The 21,705-nt window shown below is 32.8% G+C and overlaps 3 protein-coding genes and 1 long non-coding RNA gene across 4 annotated transcripts; all 4 read left to right on the forward strand.

The window, feature by feature from the left end:
• The first annotated feature begins 1,928 nt into the window (after positions 1-1,928).
• Positions 1,929-4,720, forward strand: LOC102590472 (uncharacterized). The gene is made up of 2 exons (XR_001475233.1): positions 1,929-2,478; positions 3,521-4,720. It is a non-coding gene; the product is annotated as an uncharacterized lncRNA (long non-coding RNA).
• Positions 4,721-8,303: 3,583 nt separating this feature from the next.
• LOC102590715 (nudix hydrolase 15, mitochondrial-like) lies at positions 8,304-12,728 on the forward strand. The gene is made up of 4 exons (XM_006360995.2): positions 8,304-8,811; positions 10,116-10,258; positions 12,151-12,270; positions 12,350-12,728. The coding sequence occupies exons 1-4, from the start codon at positions 8,391-8,393 to the stop codon at positions 12,572-12,574; spliced, it is 909 nt and encodes a 302-aa protein (XP_006361057.1). The 5' UTR covers positions 8,304-8,390; the 3' UTR covers positions 12,575-12,728.
• A 1,459-nt stretch (positions 12,729-14,187) lies between these two features.
• Positions 14,188-16,963, forward strand: LOC102591406 (nudix hydrolase 15, mitochondrial-like). Its single transcript, XM_006360997.2, has 4 exons — positions 14,188-14,496; positions 15,573-15,715; positions 16,413-16,532; positions 16,614-16,963. Exons 1-4 carry the CDS (start codon positions 14,250-14,252, stop codon positions 16,815-16,817), a joined length of 714 nt encoding a protein of 237 aa, XP_006361059.1. The 5' UTR covers positions 14,188-14,249; the 3' UTR covers positions 16,818-16,963.
• A 1,666-nt stretch (positions 16,964-18,629) lies between these two features.
• On the forward strand, positions 18,630-21,508 carry LOC102591071 (nudix hydrolase 22, chloroplastic-like). Its single transcript, XM_006360996.2, has 4 exons — positions 18,630-18,934; positions 19,917-20,059; positions 20,859-20,978; positions 21,059-21,508. Exons 1-4 carry the CDS (start codon positions 18,697-18,699, stop codon positions 21,260-21,262), a joined length of 705 nt encoding a protein of 234 aa, XP_006361058.1. The 5' UTR covers positions 18,630-18,696; the 3' UTR covers positions 21,263-21,508.
• The last annotated feature ends 197 nt before the right edge of the window (positions 21,509-21,705 follow it).

Here is a 21,705-nt window from a genome sequence, read left to right on the forward strand (position 1 = left end):
ACACTGAAAGGTAGCTCTACTGATAATTGTGAAGAAAGTATATTAATGGATTAAAAATCAGAAAGAGGTAATTAAACCCTAAAATATTATAAAGACATCTATAAAATTTGGTTGAAGCTCAAATCTATTAGTGCCATATAAATTAGGATAGAGGAAATAACATATATTATTTGAAATAACATGAAACGTACTACAAATCACACAATAATTAGCAACTTCAAAATTTAAAGGACATACAAAAATTTTGATCAACTCTCAAAATTCTACTAATGTCACATAGTTTGGGATAGAAAAAGTAACATATACGTAAAATGTACTATAACTCATAATAATTAAATAACTTCAAAATCTAAAAGACATATACAAAATTTGCTTGACTTTCGAAATTCTATCAATGACACATAAATTGGGACAAAGAGAATATTGAAAATTACATATAAAGTATTATTAACCACAATAATCAACAACTTAAAATTTAAAGAACATACAAAAAAATTGTTTGACCGTTAAAATTTTATTAATGTCACATAAATTAAAATAAAAAATAAAAATATATGTTGGAACCGTGCTAGCACGGACTACTGTAACTAGTTTCTACAATTTACACAAACCAAGTACTCAACTTGGAAAATAAAATGTTCCCTTCTTTTTTATTTTCCTTAAATATAATATAAGCTTATGTTAAAAAATATATTAAATTAGTAGTTGGATTTAACTAATTAGTCTAGTCTATATATATTATGCAATCACTTGAAGATGCATCATCATGATAAATTAGAGAGATATAATTCCTTTGATTACAATGTCTACTAGAAGTTTTATATGCATGTTAGCAGTTGTTCCTGATTTTCACATGCATTGTGTCTTTTTGATGTATTTTGTGTTGATTAACAACTAATTTGAGGCGGATAATGCACCTAATGTATTGATGATATGTTTGTAAGAGATGGAATCTAAACTTTTATATTCTGTTGCTTTTGAAATGAAACATGTAAAGCAATTATAGTGTGCATTTTTCAGGTTCTTAATTAGCCAAGATCTGTTCATGAACTTTTTAAATACTCAAGGAAAGCCATTATACTCATGTAAAGATGTATTATCTTTCAAATGTTGCAGTACACCTAATATGAATCCCAATATATTTGGAATCTACAATGATGCTTGAAAATAAAGCTTAAATCTATATTATTGTCTTTTATGATAAGACCATAGAAGAATCACACAACAACACTCAAAGTACGAATAACCGATTGAAGTAATATCATGTTTTTGACGCTTTTTTTTTAATAACTATCACTTGAGAAAAATATACTCCGATCTTAATGGATGGAGAAACAGGTGATAGCAGAATACTTTGAATAAAAATACTATTTCTACAGTTTTTCACTATTTTCTTCATTTTAAATCCCCACACCCCAAAAAGTCCTACTATCAACCAAAGGAGTTAAGTTATATAGCATGTTGTATAGGTTATAGCATTAGTTTCAAAGTTATTTTTTTCGTAATTTGATAATGCAAAATGTATTTTTCTATGTGCATGCTAACACAATACATTGGAGATGAAGGAAGAAAAGGAGTGCACTGGGGAGAACATGAAGAGTCTCAATCGAGATTAACATAATTCATAAGCCATCTCTATTGTTTCTTGACAAACTTATATCTAATCTTCATTATCAAGTGCTTTTAACATTGTTGAATAAGTGAAATATGTTTCTAGCATAGTCCTCATGACCATCCACTAACAGATTGCACATGGCTGGTCTGGGAGGTGCAAAATTCACTTTTCTTAGTGCAATAGTCTGGAGAACTGCAGTATCCTTGTAACAAAGGTTGATCCTATTTCTCGATTTTCAACTAATGTGACTTTTTCAGTTATGTGTATTTCTATGTTCTTTATATAAAAGTCAGTGATTTATCTACCCTTTTTTTTAATCCAAAAAAACAAGAAATTGCTTACTTTTGTTCAAAAAGTTGATGGGAATGTGGTCCCTTAAAGTTCTTGAGATTCTCTTTTGCTATCATAGTTAGCGCTTGGTTTATACTGGATCGTGTGATACTAGAACAAGGATTCTCAAATGACCTGACAACCTACTTATGAGATATGAGTATTGCGAATCTTTTCGTTAGGCAAGTTTTCTCAATTGCCTCTTTCTCTTCTTAGTGTGTAATCTTGAGCTTAAAGTTATCTAATACTTATATTTTTAGATTGTAATTGAGGATTCTCATAATAGTTCTTGAGATTCTCTTTTGCTAATTTAGGAGAATGACAACAAATACATATGTTTCCTCTGTATTCCTCAGTTCAGTAGTATTATTAAGTAGTCGTGTGTTCTCTTATTTTTAATGTATATTACTCTTTGTTGCTTCCCTGCTTCATCTCTTGCTCTTTTGCTGACATATTTTTCTAGCAGATCTGCTTCAGAAACTCTTTTTTTGAGCCGAGGGTCTATAGGAAACCATCTCTAAACCCCCACAAAGGTACGGATAAGGTTTGCATCCTAACCTCCCATAGCTCACTTGCGGAATAACAATGGATATGTTGTTGTATTTATCATGTTTCTTCATGAGTAGACTGCGTCATTTTATGTAGAAAAATGCAGCAATATGCATTTTAAAACTAATTGTGATTATCCTCTTTCTTCATGTTTATACTTGGCAAAATGTTGTACCTTGAAGGTTGTTTCTTTGTGTTCAAACATTAGATCAGTTAAATTGTCTTTGTTTGGTCCGTCTATGTTGATAATAACTTTTAGGCTGATAATTATTGCCTATGCATCAAATGAAAAATTGTAAACCTTAGTAAATTTATAAAATTGACACGTATCTTTACATTTTGGAGTGTTATTTGGATGTGTTTCAATAATTTTTGCTAGCGGGTTGTGCCATTTAAGCATTCAAGTCTGCCAGCTGATTTTTTTTATTATTCTGAGATCCTCTGAAGATTTAAATGACATGCATCCATTTTGGCTCTTTGACAAAGATTCTCGGCTTGCAATAAAATAAAAAATATTTTAAAGCAAAGCAATATTGGGCCAAAAGGATAATAGTTATGGATGATTTATATAGTTGCCTCTAATTTTGTTCCTGATTGAAGCTTAGTTGGGTTCTTTTCATTTTGAATTTTCTTAACAAATTGAAGGATGATTTATATTATAAATCGACTTTAACGGCTCTTTGGGATAATAATATGTTATATTCTTTTTAGTAATACGAAATCTAACAATGACATTTTAATAACCGTCATATTTAGACGAATTGTTCATTGAGCAGAAGAATGTTGTTCTGATATAATAGTTTAAAGTGCATGGTCTGCTTGATAGTGTATTTGAATAGTTTAAAAGGCAGGGGAGCTGAGAGCTTCTCAACTGCGGAGGGAGTCTCAAGTTCCTCTTTTTGTACTTTTTGGTAGATAAAGAAAGTATGTTAATTTATGCATCTAAATTGTAGGATAATTCTGGTGATATGAAGGAGTCATCATTTGTCATTTAATATTTTTTTTTTCATTTTTAATGTTTTCAAGGAGGCATCCTGTAAGGATCATGTAAGCAGATGATGTTAGCTGACTGTCTTAACTTACTAGGCTGTGATGAGATCGAGAGAAGGCAAACAACAGATCAGGTAAATAATCTCTTCATTTATAGTGTTTTAACTCTGTTTTCACATTTTTTGGTATTTGAATTGACATAAGACATGATAAATAAAACTAAATTCAATTTCTCGCAGTCCTTCTCCCTTAACCCTAAGACAATACCTTTTTGTTGTCACTCAAGTGCATGGTCTGCTTCATAGTGTATTTAAATGATTTACTTGATAGTGTTTTGTGGACCGCTCATACTAAGCGAGATAAGAATGAGCTTTATAATCATATGTGGGGTGCTCATATTATGCGAGGTAAGAATGAACTTTTCCGTTCCTTCATAAATCATAGGGAACTTATTTCAGTTTCTCTATCAAAAAAAACTTTTTCCAGTTACTTAAATTGTGTTATCAAATTGTCATGATAATTCATTAGCTGGTATTTCAAATTTTATAGTTTATTTAAGAATAGAATGCTACTTTGGTTGACAATGAGTTTGACTGAAAACTTCTCAAAAGAAAAAGGTTAAGGGCACATGAATATAGTAGTTTATGATCTTACCAAAAAAATGAATATAGTAATTTATGATTAGGCATTTCTCCTATATAAAGTTTTAAAAAGTGAGAGTCTACGTAAATGTTTCCCTCCCAATGCACAACATATGAAGAAACGGAAGCCTCAACGTTTGACTTATTAGGGAGTTCGATATCAATCATACAATTTATCTTGGTAGATTTTTAGAAACTTAATAGTAATGAATATGACTCTAGGTCATTTTCAGTAAATGTTCTTTCGTTTTCTGATAGTAAACGTGGCTTTTGATATGGGATCATTGCAGGACATTCGAGGCTGCAAAGTTTGTATCATTTTGAATGTTCTGAAATAATTTTTTAAATTTTTTTTCATCTTTCAGCTATTTCTCAGTAGAAGTTATGTTATAAATTTGTGTCATAATGTTGTTTTTCACTATCGGCCTTGAAAGCTTGTAGTTTGCTATTGCAGGTTACTTCCCTGCAGGAGTAGTAGTAGTTTTTTTTTTTTATCTTTTTCCATCACGTATTTGTCATTTCAAGCCGAGGATAGTTCTAGATCGATGTAAATGGACTTGTATTAGCATTAAAAAAGTATTTGGTTTCTTTTCTTCATGTTTCTGTAATTGTAAATAAAGTGAGAATATAAATGACTTTAATTTTTGTTGTACATATTGTCGTTTACACCCTTTAATAGAACTGTCGAAAAATATAAAATGTTGGGCCCGTGCTAAGCACGGGCCGCGCCCATCTAGTATATATTAGAAGAGAGAGTTTCAAAGACTGCTTATTGGTCATTCAATTGGCAAGTGGGGATATTTTTGTCATTCCAACTTCTCAAAGTGATAAGTATTGCATAGAAAAAATTGTACTATGAGCATTATTATTTGGACCTTCTTAACATCTTAGAAAAAACCCTACACTTTTCTACTAAATTACATATTATGCCTTTTATCATTGAGTATAGTGGGGTCCATTTAATTTTACAATTGACACCTATACCATGATAACTTTATTGAGTTTCTATATATTTTCATTTTTATTCTCTACATATTAAAATTGTTTAAATTTAATATAGATAAATAATTTAATAAAATTTTATTATTTAGCTTTTATATTCAAGACAAATTATTTTCTAAGATTATTAATAGTCATATTTCTATTTTTAAAGTATAATTAATAAAAATATTTTTTTAAATAAACTCCTAATAAATAATTTATTAAGAAAAACATCAAATTAATTTAAATTATTTCTTTTTATTATACTTTACTTTACTTTACTTTTACTTACTTATATAGAAGAGACAGCAAGATGACTGATTTTTTGCCATCTTTATAAAAGAATAAGGGTCTTTTGGTCATTTACACTACCAAACTCATCAATAAAGGCTGTATACGTGTCTTAATACTGCTTTGGAAGAGACACGTAGCAATGCTGCTAAACTGATGTGCATTTAGGACATTCTATGAGAGTTGATGCTCTGTCTCTCTTCTTCTTTATTTTGCAAAGCAAAAAAATCAAGTTTTTCTGTCTGGTTTTCCTGCATGTGTTGTTGTTGTATAGGTAAATGATTATATTGGGTTATTAAGAAATGTGTAGTTTTTTGTTATCTTTTTCTGCTTTTTGGTTATATTTTTGAGTTGTGGTTTTGAAATTTCTCTCCATCTTTCATAAATTTTAATGAAAATCAAGACCCAATTCGATTCTTCTATTTTAGATTTGTAGGGTTACCGGTTGGACTATAAGAATTGCGTCTTTGTTGAATTTAGAAATTTGAGATGTTCTTTGCTTCTTTGTTTCGCCTCAAATTTGTCTTTGAAGTTGCCGTTGATTTTTAATAAAAACAAGTCGCACCGTAAGTGATTGCATATACACTATTAGTTAGTCTAATCAATACAATAAGCCTATCATTGGTGTACTTGCGTATAAGTAGCAATTATCATTCTTTTAAACTTATTGATTCTAAGCTCTTGGGATGTCCCACACAATTTTTTTAAGTTGTTCGAGTTAGATTTGAGAAGAGGTAAAACAGGCTAAAGTGTTTGACACTTTCAAGACATAGTTCAACAGCGGTTCAATGTAAGTTTTTTTTTTAACTCTTGAATGTATCATTTGAAGTGATTCTATGTATGTGCATGGTGTCTTTACTTTGGGCATTATAATCTATTCCTCAAAAGGTCTTCGGTTAAAAGAGCACAAAACTATGATAAAACACTATAAATCTTAAGCCACAATTGAAGTCACAAATTAGACTATTCCATTATAGTACAAAAAATCTTCCATTTTATAGATTTCGCTGGGACCATATTTATATATATATCTTGGCATTTGTGTAGTTGTGATTGATAGTTTGTTGCATTTACTTATATTACTAGCAGTGAAAATAGTTTGATTATTGTGATCAATATATTGCCTTAGAGCTCATATAGTTTTTCAGAGTATTATGATATATGAGCTACTTGAATTGTGTAAAACAACTACGTTTGTCCTTTTCATTTATTAATCGATGCATTGGAAATAGTTCTCTGTACAGTCAATCACTTCTTAGTTTACCAATAAAGAGTTGAATGATGAAGGAACTTCAAGTCAAAGTAGTGCCAGTCTGCGGTCATTTTCCTAGATGAACCACAAGAAGATTTGTGCTTGTGTTCTTTGTGAACTTAAAGAATAAACTCGATCGACAACTTTACTTGTATTTGTGTTTATGAATTTGTCTCTGCTTTGACCGACCTCAGAAACAATAGCTAACTACCTAGCCTTTTCAGCCTTGCACTTGGTTCTTAAGTAATTATATTGAAGTAATTGTACACTTGCTTCCATGTATGTACATACCTCCTATTTCAAGCAACTGTGATTTGATTCTTTCCAATCTTGTAATTTATGAATAATATTTTTTCTTCTTCTCTCATATGTATCAGGTCTTAATCTTTTGATCAAAGATCAAAACAACTCAATCTGCATCTCAACTAACTTTCTATACAATGTATCACATTTTGTTATTATGTAAAATAAGTGTACATAACTATCTTGTAAAACTTAGTTCCTTAAAATATCAACAAACGATTAATATGCAAGGTTATCTTACGCTACATACTTGTAATCCAACTTTTAATTGATATCAAGTTATGATATTTATTATAGAAATCATTTCCTTATTTCAAAAGAAAAAAAAAACTTATTTTCTAGAGGAAATATGTTGCAAAAATTTTAGCTCATCAAATATAGAAAATTAACATTTTACAGAACACACCGATAGATTCATCAAAAAAAATTTCTCCAATTTCACGTAAAAATAAATTTAACAAAAAAAAAATATTACATAATAATATTGGACCCATGCTGACACGGGCCATTACTTTCTAGTTAAATTTATCAAGGACACTTCCTTTACGATGTAAATTTTGTTACACTGAATTTTTTTTAACTATTAAGTATACTAAGTTGTTGTTATAGTCAACCATGATCGAAAGAGAATTTTTTTTTGTTTGAACTCTTATTCAGGAGGTTGGTGTCTTTTTAATTTCGTTTTTCACAAGATTTTTAACTCTCATAGAATAGATACAAATTGTGTGAAAAATGATCTTTGCATAGTATTTACTCCCATATTTGCTAGATAATTTGTTTTCACCTTTTTATAACTATGTTGAAAGGGAAGTTACCTTAATCTTTGTCTATGTCAATTATTTAATAATGTGTCAAATTAAGCTAAAACGTTCTATTTTTGTAATTTAGAAAAAAAGCTTTAAGTCAATATCAATCCTCGATCAAATTTAGAAATAAATTACATGAACAAATTACCTATAAACAGACGAAACTAATACTTTGATGATTTATTTATTTTGACTTTAATTACTAAGGGATTGTTTCATAAAGTGTATTAGTAAAAATAATTTAATGATTGATCTCACAAAATTAAATATAACTATCTTTATTTTTTTGAAATTCCAAAATAATTTGCACTAGACAAGTCCAATACAACATGCTCGACTTAGATTACATTGAGAAAAAAAACATTCTAAATTACACCTTCCAAATTAATAGAGCCACCTTGAAGTCTTAAAGGACCATTTGATAGCAGATTAGAAGTTAAGTTATTTATATATTAATTTTTGTAAGTATAATATCATATTTAACACACCAAATATTTTCCTTAAAAAGTTCACAAATTATTGAAGAAAAATAATAATTGTTGAGCTTGATTTGAGATTTAAAAAGTACGATTTACTTTTTTGATAAACCCAATACGAATTTATATTGAAATTTATTAACTATGAAATGAAAAATGCTATCTTCAATTCGAAGATTGTCAATTTTTTCAATTTCATCATTTCAATCTCCAATTTCACTTCGCAAATTGATCATAATGGATTCTTCATCTTCATCTTCATCATTAGTTGATAAATCTTCTCAGAAATTGTTTGCTTTAGCTCAACAATTGCGTCTTTACAAACCCCCACCACCGACACCATTTGGGGACGATGATGAAGCTGAAGCTGATTTCGAGGAGCAGAAATTGGAAGAAAGGGTAGGGAAGGTTGTTTCCCAATTGGGTTTTCAAGAATCGGTAACCCCAGTTGCTGTTGTGCAGAAAGAAAGATTTAAACCCAAAAGAGCTGCTGTTTTGATCTGTTTATTTGAAGGGGTTGATGGGGAACTTCGGGTTATTCTTACTAAGAGGTCTTCCAAGCTTTCTACTCACTCCGGTTAGTGAATTTTAGACATTTTTTGTAGAAACTTAAGGGTCGGAGGCGGAGTCAAAATTTGAAGTTTATGAGTTCTGAACTCGATACAGAACCCGTATCACAGTTATTTATACATATTCAATTTGAAGCTTATACTGTAGCTCCGCCCCTGATCATAGTGTAGTGTGGTTTTGGTAAATTGTATGCAGAACAAGTAATTTATCTTAAATGATAGTTTTTTTAATATTGGGATGAAATGGGTCTGAATTGATTTGATATGTGATTTGATGCATGTAGTTGATATTGTCGATGGTGATAGTGTGGTTTTGATGTTTGTTTGGAACTTCAGTCAGCACAATGGATTCTGCTGAGCTACAATGTATTTTGTCTTATCTTAAAGCAAATTCTTGTGTGTGTTTTGCTTGTTAAAATAGTATGTAGTTTCTATTAGATTATGAAGAGGATTGTTGTTTGCAATTGGTAATAAAGATGTTTAGTCTATCTGACATCCTTGTAACTGTATATTGTGTTGAAATTTTTGGGCCGTAGGTGAGAAGATGGGTTATGGTTGTTGATTGATCGTTATAGTGTAGTGGGATTTTGGTAGATTATATGCAGAACTTGTAATTTATCTTAAAGGATAGTTTTTTTTAGTATTGAGATGAAATGGGTCCGAATAGAATGGTTTGGATATAGAGGTGAAGGATTTTCATATGGGAAACTCCAAATAGTTTCTCGGATTGAGATGTAGTTGATTGATTTCTTTGATATGTGATTGTGATTTGGTACATGAAAGAGGTATGCAGTTTATATTGTCGATGGTGGTAGTGTGGTTTGATGTTTGTTTAGATGTAAGTCTTGAAATATGTACCATTTTCTTTTAGATTATTAAGAGGGATTATAGTTCATCATTGGTAATGAGATGTTTGCTCTATCCTATATCTCTGTTCTGTCCATTGATTTCACGATGTTAAATTGATAAGCTGGCATAATGGTTTAATTCTTATCTTGTTTTTTTTCTAGAGATTGTGGTTGGATGCTTCTGAAAACCAGTTTGATACATGTATGTGTTGCTGTTAAAAATGTTGTTGCTTGGATGTTTAGTCAAATTACTATCTTTCTTGTGATTGAAATTTTGGGGCTTGCAAATTTGTCTAATTGAGCCTCATTTTTATTTATTCAAGATATGAACTGTCTATAATCTTTTCACCAAGTTGCTTAATGTATTTGTAGTTAATATTTTTTGTTTTTCCTACTGTCCTCTGCTATGTTCTCTAATACGGTGCAAAGGTTAGTTGATTTTACCTAAAATGCTATTCATGCAGGTGAAGTCGCATTGCCTGGAGGAAAAGCAGAAGAAGGAGATGCAAGCGATGCTGACACTGCAACCAGAGAAGCAAAGGAGGAGATAGGACTAGATCCTTCATTGGTTAATGTTGTGACTTGCCTTGAGCCATTCTTGTCTAAGGTATGTGGATATCATCTATAATAGTTCACACCATAAAAATAATCCGTAATAAGATAAACTGTAGTCTGTCAAGAAACCTTGGGTGGATGTCATCATAGCTTGGTTGGAAGACAACTTGCATCCTTACTATGTAGGAAACCGCATGAATTTTATCAGAAAATTTGCTTGTTTGGATAAATGATAAGAGAGATGTATCTGGAATGTAATGGTGAATCTGCTTAGAAAATCTTCACTGTTCTCTATGCTTGCTGGTTGATGAATTTAGTATGGATGACACACTTCCATAAGGGCCCAATTTCTTCAACAAGATAAATCTATTTAGAACTTTCTTCCACGGGGGAGATGTGCTGTACAGACGTTAGAACTATGTTAATTTAGCCCTGATATCCTCAAGCATGTGTAGCGTTTAACTGTGCGTTCTTTCCTTCTATATCATATTGTACGGTCTCCAGCAAATCTTCAATAATGCTGGTTATCTGATAAGTTTGTGTTATATTTAACAGCACAAGTTGATACTTTCAAATCATTAGCTGAATATTGAACCAAGTAAGCCTTTTAAATGAGATTTTGAAATGTTATATCAGAAGAATGAAACAATCCTGTTCACTGTTTCTTCCTTCTATGTCCAACTTAAAAATCATCAGGTCTTACGTTTGCCAAATTTATAGATCTCTTGGCGTCTTAAAAGAGCAGTGTTGCAGTTAATGTACATTAAAAGAGAAAGACAGTGCATGTACTTTACTTGTATTATGCTATACTCAATTTAGGTTGCTGTAATTTTTTACGCATATTTGGTATTCCTATTGCATTCAAAGTTTTTGTGGTGGTATGAGTATTCAGGTGCTGTTTTTAATGTTGTAAGCTCAGTTAGTATACTGCATATATATTTGAGCTGCACAGAACAGTGAACAGTTATTTTTCTCCTCCCAAAGCGAGTTAGCACTTTTACCATTCAGCAATAAAGCTAATCAATATCCAGAGAAAAACACAACTGGATAGCATAAATGTACACTTTCCAAAACTACTTAAAAGATGCTACAGATCTCAGAATTAGACTTTCAAGAGTATCAATAACCAAATCTAAAATACTTATTTAAAAAGATCAAATATTGCTGTTGGATGAGAATTGAATTTGAAAAATGTTAATCGTCTTAGGACGGAGCTAGTTGATGAAGGTGATCAATGTCGATGTCTTAATTAAAGCATTCCACTCTTTTCTAGTAGACTTTTGAAATATCAACCATTTCCTTCATTCATAAGTACCGGGTAACTCTTGCCCATCAAGAGTCCACTGAAGAAATCACCTAATGCTTTTGCCTCCTCTAGAATCTGTAATCTTTTGACACTTCATGGTTCTCAACCCACTTGATGGACTACTAGGCCACACCCTTGGGTGCAGATTATAGAGGTGTTTTTACCTCTCTTGCATCCAACTTCATTATCATTAAATCCACATCCTTGGGTGCGGATTATTGAGGTGTTATTACCTCTCTGGCATCCAACTTTATCATTTACAACTTTCAGAACCATTTTCCTTCCAAAAAAAGGTCCTTGCTTGGTGCAGCTTCTTTTGCCTGTCTTTTAGTAGCAAGAAGTTTATATGTGGATATCTTGAGGAAATCTTTGGTGGACCTCATTTAAGATTTATGTATAGTTTGCTCATCTGTTGTATTCAAGCTTTACCAAGTTTTTCTTGTCTCAAACTTAGTGCTGGTGTTGAATATATGCGACAGTGATCCCAAATTCTGACCTTGATGAGATTATTATTGGTGCTGAAAATGACTGTTACACCATTTCACTATCAACGAAACAATGCTGGCTCTAAGATGCTTGATCCCTTTGTACTACCTTTAGCTTGTGCGCATATCTAATACATTTTGTTATTTATGCAGCATCTTCTTAGAGTAATTCCCGTGATTGGGATTCTTTCCAATAAAAAGGAATTCAATCCCACCCCCAATGTTTCTGAAGTAGAAGCAGTTTTCGATGTCCCATTGGAGATGTTTCTCAAGGTTTGTACTCGTGAACATTTCCTTCCGTAGGTCACACGAATAAGTTTCTTGGATACTTAAGCGCAACGTCTTTATGCAGGATGAGAATAGGAAATCAGAAGAAAGAGAATGGATGGGCGAAAAGTATTTGATTCATTTGTTCGACTACGAGATGGACAACAAGAAATACTTGATCTGGGGTCTAACTGCTGGGATTTTGATTAGAGCAGCATCAGTTGTGTACCAGAGACCACCTGCATTCTTGGAACAAAATCCTAAATTCATGCTCCCTAAGGTAGTGGACAAGAATACTACAATGAGTTAAACTGTAATTGATCATTTTTTTTCCTTGTATAATCCAGCTTGTGTCATAAATTAAATGCATTACAATCGAGTATTGTGTATTCTTCTAACCATATGATGTAATAACAGAATTTAAGACCATGAATAATAAATTTTACAGCATTTTCCCCTCTCAATTATGTGCACAGTGGAATATTAAGGCCCTTTATAAAGCTTTTTCTTTTAGTTTTTTTCATTGAGTGTTCAATATCCTCTTTAGAGCCCGATTAATTCGGATTTGCCTTGGAAAGCCCCACTTGGAGGAAAGTGCTCCCATCAAAGACGACTTCTGTATCATGAGCCTGGTTTGATCAACCCAAGTGTTGGAGTTCCTGAGCACAACTTTGCTTCCTCAGTCTTCTGTATCAAGAATGATCCCATTGAATCTTCTGAAGCTGATATGTAAAATTTAAGGGGCTCGGATTTGCCTTGGAAAGCCCCACTTTGGAGGAAAGCGCTTTCATTAAAGACGACTTCTGTATTTTGAGCCTTTTTTTTTTTAAACCCATGTGTTGGAGTTCCAGAGCACATTTTATCTTTGCTTCCTCATTCTTCTGTGCCAACAATGATCCAATTGAATCTTCAAAGCTGATATGTAAAATCTCAAGGGCTCAAAAGAGGCTCATTTATGCTAATCAAATTAGTACTCGTGCGGTCGCTTTGGCCATGTAAAAGGTGGGATACTTTTCCAACTTCTTTGGCACTCTTGTTAGGCATCAAATTTCCTAATTTATTTCGCATCTCAGAGCGACATTCTACTATACGTGGACTAAGAGGATTCGAACTCGAGACTTTTAATTAAAAATAGAAAAGTAAAGTAGTTACTACTTTATCAACAAGAATTGGTTTCATTTCTGGTGAGGCTACCTTGGCCATAAAGGGTGCCAGCCAACCAACCAATAAATGACAGCATCTGCCATCTAATTAATTGGAGATAATCTTTTAAAATGATGGAAAAAACTTGCCACGTTTGTCCCGATTCATATTTGTATTTTAATGGTGTATTATAAATTTTAAATTTTGAAACCGTCTCTATTTCTTATGTGAATATAATCACGTAGCTGTTCGTGTACTCAAAAGAATATAATTCAAATGAAGTATATACCTTCATATTGTTTTTTTTTTAACTTGGTAACTATACCTTTATATTATTGTTGTCACGAAATTATGATGAAATAGTTGAGATTTGTTATTTTTAATCAAAAGTTTGTTTGAATTTGAGTCTGGAAATGGAGAATCTTGAAGCCTTTTATCTCGATATGAATTTATTTGACATAAATCTAAATTAGTTGGATCAATAGTTTTTAAATATCAAATGATCAAATCAAAATTTATTTATTTTTTTTAAAAAAACACTCCTAACTAACACAGTCAAAAAAAAAAACTACACTTTCATCTGGCCACTGAAGTAGGAAAAAAAAAGAAAGATGGATTAACGGTAATCTAATCAGAATTTTCATTAAAAAATTCAAAATATAACCAAGAAAACACACAAAAAGTTGAATGAGGTATACATTAAAAATAATATTTTTAACCATATATAAATCGTGTAATTTTCCAAATTTGAAACCCCTGCTTTTTATAAGCTTTTAGAAGAACACACTTTCCATTTCTCCTTTCTCCTTTCTCCTTTCTCCTTTCTCCTTCTCAGTGCCCAAATGGCATCTAACAGATCAGAGAGCCTTGTGAAATTAGCTGAAAGACTTCGTCTTTATAACCCTATAAGTACCCAAAGTTCAAAAATTCAAGAATTTGTTCCCAAAAATCAAGAATTAGGGGCAGACCCAATACCTAATAACACTAATTCAAACAGGGCTGCAGTTTTGGTGTGTCTATTTGAAGATCCACAAGGCCATCTTCGTGTAATCCTCACCAAAAGAGCTTCCACACTTTCTTCACACTCTGGTAACTATTTGATTTGTTGAAGTTAAATTTGTACAATGCTGTTCACTTGATATCGTAGTAATCAAAGTCGGATTCATGATTTGAAGTTTATGAATAATACTAGGGGTGTCAAATGGGCAGGGTTGAAATTGGAGATATTAAAATTGATTGAGATAGAAATCGGGTTGGGTCTTGACCCGCCCAAGTTTACTTTGGGTTCAAATGGGCTAAAAAATGGGTTGGGTCTTCCCATTCAATTTGGCCCGATTAATTTCAATAATTTTAACACAGTGATAATTAATTTTTATAATCACAATTTGAATTTCCGCTCAAGATTTTTTTTTTTTAAAAAAGTAACAAATGGATAGATAAATCCTAAAAAAATTTAAATAGATAATAATTCATACATTTAATATAGGAACATATCTTAGTATATAGTTTTAAAAAGGGTTGAAATTGGAGATTGAATTGGGCTCAATTGATGATTCTCTTAAAATGGGTTATGCTTGAATGAGTTGAGATTGATCCCAATTCAAATTATCTTGAGCCCAACCCTTAAAATTCTGGGCGGGTTACTTATGTTTGGGTTTATTTTTGACACCCCTAAATAATACTATAATGTTAATTGGGACCATTTTTGTATTTGGAAGTTCTTTTAACGTTACCCCCTTAGGGGTCGTTTGATAGTTGGTTTAGATGTGAGTCGTGTAAGTATTGAATTCTGTATAAGTAATAATACTTTTGGTAGCTGGTTAGGATGTAAGTTATTCATGTGTAGCATAATATATATAGATTTGTTCATAACTAATTTCTACGTTACTATTACTTGTATAACTCTAACTAGCTAGTTACCAAACAACCCCTTAATGATATGATGTTATAGAAATGTGATGACATATTATAAGACTAGCTTTTAGTGCCGTCTCAAATTGTTTGATTTGACACGAAGTTTAAGAAAGTAAATAAATTTTTTGCTAATTGAGCTAATTAACCCCTTTGTGCAACATTCAATACCTGAGGATACCCTTCTCCTCTCTCAGGCTCGAACTTGTAACTTACGACACAAATCTTTCAACCTCTCACTTTAATGTTTTTAGGTGAAGTTGCTTTGCCCGGTGGGAAAGTAGAAGAAGGTGATGCCGATGACGTTGAGACAGCATTGAGGGAGGCTGAGGAGGAGATCGGATTAGACCGTTCACTTGTAGATGTTGTCACTGTTCTTGAATCCTTTACCAACAAGGTAATGCATTTGTCTTCATTTGAGTCTTACATTATATTGTGTTCATGCCCTTTTAAGGTTTCTTAGCTCCGTAAATATTAATGACAAGTAGGAACAGAGTTGATAATACAAGCACGTCTCTTTGTATCGAAGGTGAAGGGATCAAATTTCACGGAACATATATATGCCAAGAACAGTAAGAACAACAATAGTAACACAATGGTACTAAGTAATCAGTTGTTGAGAGAGCACTGTGCAAAATTAGACATGACATTTTAGGTTTCATGTTGGTAAACCGACAAAGAAAGAGTAATGGAACTTTTTATCTATGTTGCTCAGACTCTTTGAAAATACAACTGGTATGCATTGGATCCTCCAAAAGCTTTGTATATTTGAAGTATCCAACACGGGTAGGGCAATACTTTTGGAGGGTCTGAGCAATGTAGCTTTTTATCATACTCATGTCCATCACACAATCGACACTGCAGCCAAAGTCTTGTTTACCTCAAGAGAAGTTAAGAAAGAGTCTAACTGAAGTATCGGGTTGCAAGTTTCAAATGCTTCAGTTTCATTTCGTGGAGCATTATTCTCAATAGTACAGTTCTACTGCATTGATGCTTACCTTTTGAAATCTGTTCTGTCTTAACCATCTTGTTAAAATTTGGTCCTATAAGATTTATATGATCTGTGCTTGAATTGGAGTTTCATTTTTCCTCAGAAGGGAATAACGGTGATTCCTGTCGTGGGCATACTTTGGGACCGGAACACATTCAACCCGTTAATAAATACCGCAGAAGTGGCAGCACTATTTGATGCACCTCTAGAGATGTTTCTGAAGGTTAGTAAGTCTAAAAACTCCCTTTCTTGTTTACGTGTTTCGTCTCCAGTTGCTCTTACGATAACATATTGGTTGATTTAGGATGAGAATCGACGAGAACAAGAACGTGAATACATGGGAGATGAATATGTACTTCATTTCTTTGATCATGAAACAGAGAATGAGAAGTATATAATATGGGCTATAACTGCTGGCATTTTGATTAAAGCTGCATCGATCGTGTACCAACGTCCACCTGATTTTCAAGAACGAACACCTAGATTCTGGAGTAGAAATCGCCAATGAAAGACATTATTGCCAAATCTCTCTCTCTCTCTCTCTCTCGAGAGAGACTTTTGTCCTTCGAACTTGGAACCTTTAACATAGTTTCGTCTTGTCTATGGTGTTTTGCTTACATTCATCTTATGCAAACTCTCCCATTCGTTTGAGCAGGCTTTCCAGCTTCAAATTTATCTTCAAATATCTGTTTGATCTTGAAATTTAATTTGACACTCAAATGCTTGTACTCATGAAAATTTAGTACATTTCTTTCATTCCAATAATCCACATAGCATATGAATTTAAAACCACAAACAAAAGTTCTTGATATATAATAAATAATAAATACACTTCTTTAGCTATTCAAAAGTTTTTATTGGTTTCTTAATGTTACATATATATGAAGGAGTAATATGAACAAATATGAATTTGAGTATTGATATTTTAAGATAAAATTTATATATTTGAAAACTATCCAGAGTCTCGAAAAAACACACAATCATCATTTGTAACATTCTTCATCAAACTCATGGATGACTAATGACTTGCAAGGTACCATCCCGTTGAACCGTCGCGACTCTTCTCGTAACAAAATTTAGAAACTTTGTCAATGTCTAATGTTACATCAACGACAATCTTTAAAACTTTTCTTAGATGTGTTTGCAATAACTATGCGTATTTTATGTATCATATCTAGTATGACTCTGTCACGACGATTATTATCAAAGTATTCCTGACCGATATCATCGAGATTTCTTTGAATGACATTGTAAAACATGTCATGTGACATGTATTCAGTAGGGTTGACTTTGAAACAAAGTGATTTGATATTATTTCGATTATAAAACCAATGTTGTTCATGAATATGAATATTAAATTGAATGGTTAAAGGTGGTAAAGAAGAAAAATGAGAAGTGATGATATATTTTATATCAATATTTGTGTTAATATTAGAGGAGATAATATTGGGGTATTCTAAAGTATTTTCCATGTTGAAAGTATTTTTATGTGAATTAAACAAAGAAGATGGTTTCAATATATTCTTATATATAGTTAAAAAATAAAAATCATTGACCTATTTTGTAATTGATAGGGAAAGGGTAATTAATTGAATTTTCCTTTTCCCTTTGGGTAATTGTTTTGTATTTAAATTGGAGTTTACCTTTTTGTGCACGGCAAATACATAATAATTTTGTATTATTAGGTTAACTTACTCGTAATGATAAATAATTATTTATAATAAATATAATTGGTAGATTAAAAAATAGAGTAAATTTATAAGTAGATTGATTGTGTAGAACACTTAAGGGTGTGTTTGGTAGGAAGAAAAATTAAGTGTTTTTTTTTTTTTTTTTTTGAAAATAAGTGGTTTAAAAGAAAACATTGTTCCGAAGCATTTAATATAATCTTGGCAGACAATTGACAATGGACTCGGCCCGAGACTTGCACAATCCCAACCCTGGCTCTCACCCCGAACCTAATCTGATACCCGATTCATGAACCCGACTTAGATCTTAACCTTGTCTCGAGACCCAATTTCCAACTCCCAACCTCTACGCGGAACTAGTCTTTTGATCCGAACTCCAACCCCATACTTGAGACCCAACTTCTAATCATGATACCCAAATTCTGACCGCGACTTCAACCTGAGACCCTGACTCCTAGCACCCCGAACCTCGACACCAACCTATGACCCTACCTTGACTTGACTTTGGGTCAGGATTTGGATTGCTTGGTTAAGGATCCGAGTTAAGTTTGTTGGTTGGTTAATAATTTTTTTTATTAATAAAAAATTTCAACCAATAAGAAGCTATCACATATGAAATAAAAATCCTAATTTTGAGTCTTCTTTTGGATTATAATCATTTCCCTACCTAAATCATTTTTCCTCTTTTTCAGTGCCCAAATGGCATGTAACAGATCAGAGAGACTGATGAAATTAGGTGAAAGGCTTCGTCTTTATAGCCCTATAAATACCCAAATTCAACAATTTGTTCCCAAAAATCAAGAATTGGGGGTAAACCAAATACCTAATAACACCAATTCAAACAGGGCTGCAGTTTTGGTGTGTCTATTTGAAGACCCGCAAGGCCATCTTCGTGTAATCCTCACCAAAAGAGCTTCCACACTTTCTTCACACTCTGGTAACTATTTTGTGAGTTTTATATCTGAACTATTATAAGATGTTTCGACAATAACTGGTGATAGTTCAGGTAGAAAACTTGTAACCGCGGTGGGTTAACTAAGTTAAAGCCTATTTTAGAGAACTTTTGATATTATTATTATTGTTATTATTTACTCCCTCCGTCCCATTTTATGTGAGATTGTTTGACTCGGCATGGAGTTTAAGAAAGAAGGGAAGACTTTTAAAACTTGTGGTCCAAAATGAATGATAGAAATTTGTGTGGCTGTAAATCATTTCATTAAGTATAAAATAGACGGACATTTATAGTTAAATTGTAACTTAATATATAAATGTGTCATTCTTTTTGGGACGAACTAAAAAGGAAAGTAAGTCACATAAATTGGGACTGAGAGAGTATATGTATTTTTGACTCATTATTTACTTTTATTTTATTTTGTATAATGAGGATATGAAATGAGTTTAAATGAAATAGTAGGGTTCATATAGATAAGTTCAACTTGTTTGAGACTGAGACATAGTTATTGTGATAAAAAAATGAATTTTGGGGCATAACTCAACCCTAAAAGCTAGCTTACGTGGGGAAGAATGTCCAAGACTGTATAAGGAAACCAAGGATCCATCCACGACCATCGTGGGAGAGTCAGTTGCCCAATCAAATAACACCATATAAAATGAAGCATCGAGATTGCATCACTCAAACATAGGTCTCATGTAAACCTGTCCACCAAGGCTGGAGGTCTGAGTCTAACTTTGGGAATAAAATGCATGACATTTTTTTATGATCGAGAAACCCGTCTGGAGCTAATCCATTGGGCCAATCGCAACATTTGAAACTCAAGGATGATGGGCTTCCCCTTTGTCGTTCTCCACTTAAAGACTGGATTTAGTTCGCTTGGCTCAAGGCTCGAATTTGTGACCTAAGATACAAGTCCCTCAACCTTTGCAGATTGAGCTTAACCCCTCATTTTTAATGTTTTTAGGTGAAGTTGCTTTGCCTGGTGGAAAAGTAGAAGAAGGTGATGCCGATGACATTGAGACAGCACTGAGGGAGGCTGAGGAGGAGATTGGATTAGACCGTTCACTTGTAGATGTTGTCACTGTTCTTGAATCCTTTACTGCCAAGGTAATGCATTTGTCTCCATTAGCTTCATTTGAGCCATATTATTTTGTGCTCATGCCCTTTTAAGGTAGGGGTAAGGTCTGCATACACTCTATATTGTGCTTTTAAGGTTCCTCAGCTGCATGAATATTGATGGCCAGTAGGGACAGTTGATAATACAAACCCGTTTTCTTATATCAAAGTTGAAAGGATCAAACTTTGTGGATATATATGCCAAGAACAGTAGTAACAACAACAATAATTATACAATGATACTAAGTAATCAGTTGTCGAGAGCATTGTGGAAAACAGATTTCTTGTTCAAAACCCCAAAAAGAAAGACTAATGAAACTTTTTTTATCAAGTCTATTGTAGATTAGCTGATACTGGATGTCATACTCATGTCCATCACACAATCGACATTGCAACCGAAGCCTTGCTTACCTCAAGAGAAGTAAAAAAGAGTCTAATCGAATGACGGTTCTTGAAATTCTTTTTGAGGACTTGCATTAAACAGGAGAAGCAATGGTCATACAAACAAACGTCTAGCTGAATGTTTAGTCGATGATCTACTGATTTTCTGTCATTTCTACTTAGAGTTTAAGTGATCTGTTACATTTTTCGGAACTTATCTTGATCAATGCTTAGCTGGTATAAGAAGTTACAGTTGCAAGTTTCAAATGCAAACTATTCGTGGGCATTGAGGCTTAGCCTATGAAATCTTTCGTTTCTTGACCATTGTGTTAAAACTTGGTCCTGGTCCTGGTCCTATAAGATCTATATGATCTGGGCTCAAATTGGTGTTCTTTTTTTTTTTTCTCAGAAGGGAATTACAGTGATTCCAGTTGTGGGCATACTTTGGGACCGGAACGCATTCAACCCGTTGATAAACACTGCAGAAGTGGCATCAATATTTGATGCACCTCTAGAAATGTTTCTTAAGGTTAGTAAGTCTACAAACTCCCTTTTCGTCTACAAGTTTTGTCCTCACTTGCTCTTACAATGACATGTTGGTTTATTTAGGATGAGAATCGACGAGAACAAGAGTTTGAACACATGGGATATAAATACGTAATCCATTTCTTTGATCATCAAACAGAGAATGAGAAGTATATCATATGGGCTTTTACTGCTGCTATTTTGATTAAAGCTGCATCGGTTGTGTACCAGCGCCCCCCTGATTTTCAAGATCGAAGGCCTAGATTTTGGAATAGAAGTCGTCAATGAAAGATGTTATTGCCAAATCTTTCGCGGGACTTTTGTCCTTTGAACTTTGAACATAAGAGATAGTTCCTTCAAAATTACATAAATATGTGCCTTCATATGTATTTATAGCCGTTGCTCTCTGTGTAACACATCTTAGTTTAGTAGCATCATTGATAGTGAAAGTATAGTGTTATTTACATTGCTCCAACTCCAAAAAGTATATTGACGTTTTAAATATAAGTAAATAATGGTGGCTGTTTGGGTCAACTTGCGTGCACCTCTACTAATGCAGTTGATACTTTTTACCTTCCATCAGCACAGGTATTGTCGGGTAACTTTGTCTTCCAAAGCACAGGTAGATGAAAAGATATTACGTAATGTATTTTGTCTCTGCTGGAACTTGAACCGTAGGATTGTTCTTTGGTACGAAGGAAGTCATACTCCCACCAAAGATCGACTATGGG

The sequence above is a fragment of the Solanum tuberosum genome, unplaced genomic scaffold (assembly GCF_000226075.1).
Source record: "Solanum tuberosum cultivar DM 1-3 516 R44 unplaced genomic scaffold, SolTub_3.0 scf00338, whole genome shotgun sequence".
Taxonomy (NCBI): domain Eukaryota; kingdom Viridiplantae; phylum Streptophyta; class Magnoliopsida; order Solanales; family Solanaceae; genus Solanum; species Solanum tuberosum.